The sequence below is a fragment of the Setaria viridis genome, chromosome 3, assembly GCF_005286985.2.
Source record: "Setaria viridis chromosome 3, Setaria_viridis_v4.0, whole genome shotgun sequence".
NCBI classification, from domain to species: domain Eukaryota; kingdom Viridiplantae; phylum Streptophyta; class Magnoliopsida; order Poales; family Poaceae; genus Setaria; species Setaria viridis.
The window spans coordinates 1,337,923-1,342,693 of NC_048265.2; the positions used below are offsets into that span (position 1 = coordinate 1,337,923).

General features: G+C 49.3%; 1 protein-coding gene across 1 annotated transcript; it reads left to right on the forward strand.

The window, feature by feature from the left end:
• Nucleotides 1-276: 276 nt before the first annotated feature.
• On the forward strand, nt 277-3,071 carry LOC117850302 (probable adenylate kinase 6, chloroplastic). Its single transcript, XM_034732127.2, has 4 exons — nt 277-682; nt 1,298-1,438; nt 1,892-2,164; nt 2,586-3,071. The coding sequence occupies exons 1-4, from the start codon at nt 368-370 to the stop codon at nt 2,727-2,729; spliced, it is 873 nt and encodes a 290-aa protein (XP_034588018.1). The 5' UTR covers nt 277-367; the 3' UTR covers nt 2,730-3,071.
• Nucleotides 3,072-4,771: the final 1,700 nt, after the last annotated feature.

Here is a 4,771-nt window from a genome sequence, read left to right on the forward strand (position 1 = left end):
CTAATCTTTCCTTTAAATTTGATGGAGACATTTCGTGGTTGCTTTTGGGCTGCTGGAAGATTTCTAGAATATGGAGTGCGTGGCCGGGTTTGGCAATCGAGCTGGCAGAATCTCGCAAGATTCCACGACGATCCCCTTCCTCCAAGGACAACGGCAACCTCAATTCAAGCACGTGACACTACCGCTCAAATCTAAGCCGTGGCCCACTCGTCATTGACCGAAACCGCGTGTCCTTGTACCTAACACACCCCTCCTCCCTCTTCTCTCTCCTGCGTGTCGAACTCGAACACGAAACTCCAAAGTCACGAGCGCTCGACAAAAGAAAAAACTCGCGAAATATCTCTTCGTCCCCCGGTGAGTCGGCGAGATGGCGGGGATCTCGCGCGCGATCCGGGCCTGCGCCGCCGCGTCCCGGCGGAGCCTGTCTGCTTCTTCGGCGGCAGCGGTGCCGAAGGACGCAGCTGCGGCTGGGGTCAGAGCGGCGGCGGCGGCGGCGGTGGCCGGGCACAAGGGGCGGGATCGGGAGGACGGGAGGCGTGTGCAGTGGGTGTTCCTGGGGTGCCCCGGGGTGGGGAAGGGCACCTACGCCAGCCGCCTCTCGCAGCTGCTCGACGTCCCGCACATCGCCACCGGCGACCTCGTCCGCGACGCGCTCGCGTCCCCTGGCCCCTTCTCCAAGCAGGTGAGACAGCCTCTTGGATAAACCTCACGGGTTACCAGGCACCAAGATTAGTTGGTTAGTTGGGTAGATGGATCCGGTGCTTCAAGTGCTAATTCACTACTAAGCTCCAAACAATCATGTTGCGCGCGCAGAGATCAAAGTTGCTCTATTAGCCTATTACAGTATTGTACAATCCTTATTATCCTCTGCAAAATATTATCCAGCTCGTCACCACTGAAACTAGTTCTCCAGAATTCCCTTGTCGATATGCAACGCCTTGTTAAATAGGAAGAAGCTGCTGACTGTTTTTCATGATGACTTGCTTTGCTTATAGAAAACAACCAAATTAGTTGACTTGTAGTGCGATCCCGAGAAAGAAGTACATGGAAAATTTATGAACCCTCAGAAGCTTGTAAAGATAAGTGGCTGCATATGTTGTTTGTTGTTTCAGTAAAAACTGTGTAAATATGAAGCTAATGATTTAGCATTACAGCTTAGTTTTGCTTAGACCATAAACTGTGCTGAATTCAATTCTACATAGGCCATAAGAACCTTCTTTTTTGTGCCTCCTGTCTTTGGTCGTTTTTCTTTTAGTTCCATTTTCTTGATTGTGTTGTTTGTGTGCTATTTTTCCAGCTTGCTGAGATTGTCAATCATGGAAAACTGGTGTCTGATGAGATCATCATAAATCTGCTGTCAAGACGCCTGGAAGAGGGAGAAGAAAAGGGTGAATTAGGATTCATCCTTGATGGCTTTCCTCGGACCATAAGACAAGCGGTGAGCTAGTTATTTGACCTGAGCGTAAGTATGCAAACACATACTTGCCTCTTACCAGGAAGCATTTTCAATTGCACTTTCTTTGGAGATTTTATTGTATCTGAAGCTTGGTTACTAACATGCTGTATCTGCTGTTTGGGACCTTGCATGCAGCTTGATCATAGTGCGGTCTTAGTTACAGTATTTCAGTATATTGGTACCTTTGTAATATCGTCAATTCAGTCATTTCCTTTAACTTGATAGCTGTCTCAAAGCTGACTAGCCAAATTTCATTAGCCAAGCACAAGTTGGTTAGAGTCAAATAGATTTCCTCTTCCGTAGCCTTCAGCAAGGAACAATATAGGATGGGACCCTTGGATTTCTAGCCATCAACATACATTAACTTGTGTTGAAGCTTAGACAGTGGTATAGAATGTTAGTTCCTGATATTATTTATATCATTTGCTCTGTTAGGAAATACTGGAAGGAGTCACAGATATTGATTTGGTGATCAATCTCAAGCTCCGAGAAGAAGCTCTGCTTGCAAAATGCCTTGGTAGAAGGATGTGCAGCCAGTGTGGAGGAAACTTCAATGTGGCCTCCATTGATATTGAGGGTGAGAATGGTGGACCTCGAATGTACATGCCTCCACTACTGCCTCCTCCACAATGTGAATCAAAGCTGATTACTAGACCAGATGATACTGAAGAGGTGGTAAAGGAGCGACTGCGTGTGTACCATGATTTGGTAGGTTCCCATGGCCTGAGATTGCTTTTTGAGAGTTTTAACTTGCTTAGTATGTTTATTTTAATATCTATCTATGCTATCTGAGTACTCCATTTTTCCGTGTTTGCCATTGATATATAGGTCAGTTAGCCTATTTTCTTGCAATGGAAAACAGATACCTAATATTTCTATATGTGGAAGTATGGAACACGTCTTCATTTTTTAACGCTGTGCTGTTAATCTATATTGTGAAATTAGAACCATGTAGTTGATTTGGCGTTTATAAGTTATGTGTGAGTTGTTTCAGCAGAAATGCCTATATTATATGAATCTCAAAATTAGTTCTTCTTACTCGGGTAGGGTTTGAATACTTGTATGTCTGATCCAACATGTTTCACTGTGGCATCACAATATCCTTACAAGTGAGCTGTCGTCTTTCCAGAGTGAGCCGGTGGAGGAATTCTACAGGGCGCGCGGGAAACTCTTGGAGTTTAATCTACCTGGTGGAATACCTGAATCCTGGCCAAAGCTATTGCGAGCATTGAATATAGAAGACCCCGATAATGAGAGATCTGCCGCAGCATGATTCTTGTTTCAGGAATGCTCGTAACACATTTGTAGCTTATGCCAAAGTTAGTTTATTGATGAGCATTCCTTGTATCTCAATAAACTAGAAAGTAGTCCATTTGGGGGGTCCAAATTATTTTGGTGTAGCACTCAATTGTATAGCTGATTTATCATCGATGGGCAAGATCGATGGGTGTGTTGGTTGTTATTCTCAAGAGTAATGTCTGTAAAAGGCAAGGAATAATTGTTCAACGCTGAGACATTCATTTGTAGCATGTATGGCTGTATCATACTCGTGCTCGTGGAAAGAGGTATATACACCAGAAGCGGATGGAACCGCTGGTGGATATGATTGAAGTTATTCCCGTATATGATGAACTCTTTTACCGAATCACGCTGGCACGTGGGCCCGGTAGTCCAGTCAGTAAAGAAGAAGAAGATTCCATAGTCCACAGTTTTTAATCCTTAGCCGAGAATCTACCCTCCGCTCGGCCGGGCGCACCTGCCGCCGCCGGTTCGCGCTGCCCGCACGTGGCGCCTGCTAGGCTGGTCGCACGCGCCGCCCGAAGTGACGGGAGAGCACAGAAGCAGCCATCGGCGGTCGTCGGCGCTGCTTGGATCTCGGCAATGGATCCGCGCGAGCTGCAGTTGCACACACACCGCCTCCACCGAAGAGATCACCGCTGGTGAGCAGGGAGGCAGCGGCCGGCCCCATCCTCTTCCGCTGTCGCGGCTGCCGCAACCTTGTTCTCGGCCTCTGGTGGTGTCGATCAAGCGCGACGAACGCCTACGGCGGCGTAGAGGGAGAGCGCGCCGGCGCGGGCCACGGTGGCGAGCAGTTCAGCGACCCGGCCGAGGTGGTCACAGGATTTTAATTTTACCGTCCAGGGTCGAGAGGTCCTTGGGCCGGCCGTCGGATCTGAAGGCTGCGAACAGGATTCGACGACTTCAAGAAGCTTGTAGATGGGCCGAATGGAGCCCGCCGCACTTTTCTGGCCTTTTCGGCTCGTGCTTCCGGGCCGGACGGCCGGGGTGCAGGCTCTTCGACAACCGGCGTCCTTCGGCGCTCGTCGCCGTCGCCGGCAACGCGGCCAGCAAAGAGGGATCGAGTTGACACGTGCCTGGTCTATTTGTTACGAGTGATTGACTGGATGATTTGAGATTTTACCGGTTGAGTCCATATTTCATATGCACTTGTTATGCTAACGGCTAACCGGAGGTGTGCATTGTGTTGCGGTGTTTGTGTAAAACATATCTTGAGTGCTATGTCTATTGGCTTGTGATATGCTAGATGCGATATGATGGTCGGCAGCATGAGGTGGAGGTCAAGTGAAAAGTTCATGCCGATGTACTAGAGCTGTGAAGGGTGTATACGAGTAGGCTTGACCGAGGGACCTAAGTAGTCCGGGCAGAGTCATGGGCGATCCACATGATGCACGGAAGAGTAAGAGTACACTGGGATGAAGACGACGTTGGTCGAGTCAAACGGGACGGAGGCGGGTCGAGTAGGTGGCCCGGGTGCCAGGAGCGAAAGACTTGGAGGCGTCAAAGGCTTGGCAGAGGTCGGACACGTGTCAACATCGGTGAGTCACGTCGTGCACGACGTGCAAAGAGTTTAATCGGTTTAACCTCAAAATTGGGGTGAGTCACGTCTGCGGGATGTGCAAGAGGGTTTGACCGGTTTGGCCTCAAAACTGGGGATGAGTCACACCTGCGAGGTGTGCAAGAGGGTTTGACCGGTTTGACCTCAAAATCGGGGTATGAGTCCGGTGCGGCTGGACGGTGTCGAGTCGGAGCATGCGTGGCACTATCGCGAAACGTGTGTTGAGGCGAAGCTAAGTCATGAAGGCGTCAGGTCCGTCCTATGTACGAGGAAAAAGTTGGACAATTTTACCCCTGGGTAGGTATTTTAAGCATACAACCCAAATACCACAGGTGTAAAATCGTCCAACTTTTTCCTTGTACATCGGACGGACCCGGCGACTTCACGACTTAGCTTTGCCTCGATGCAAGCTTCGCGATAGTGCCATGCATGCTCCGACTCGACGCCGTCCAGCTGCA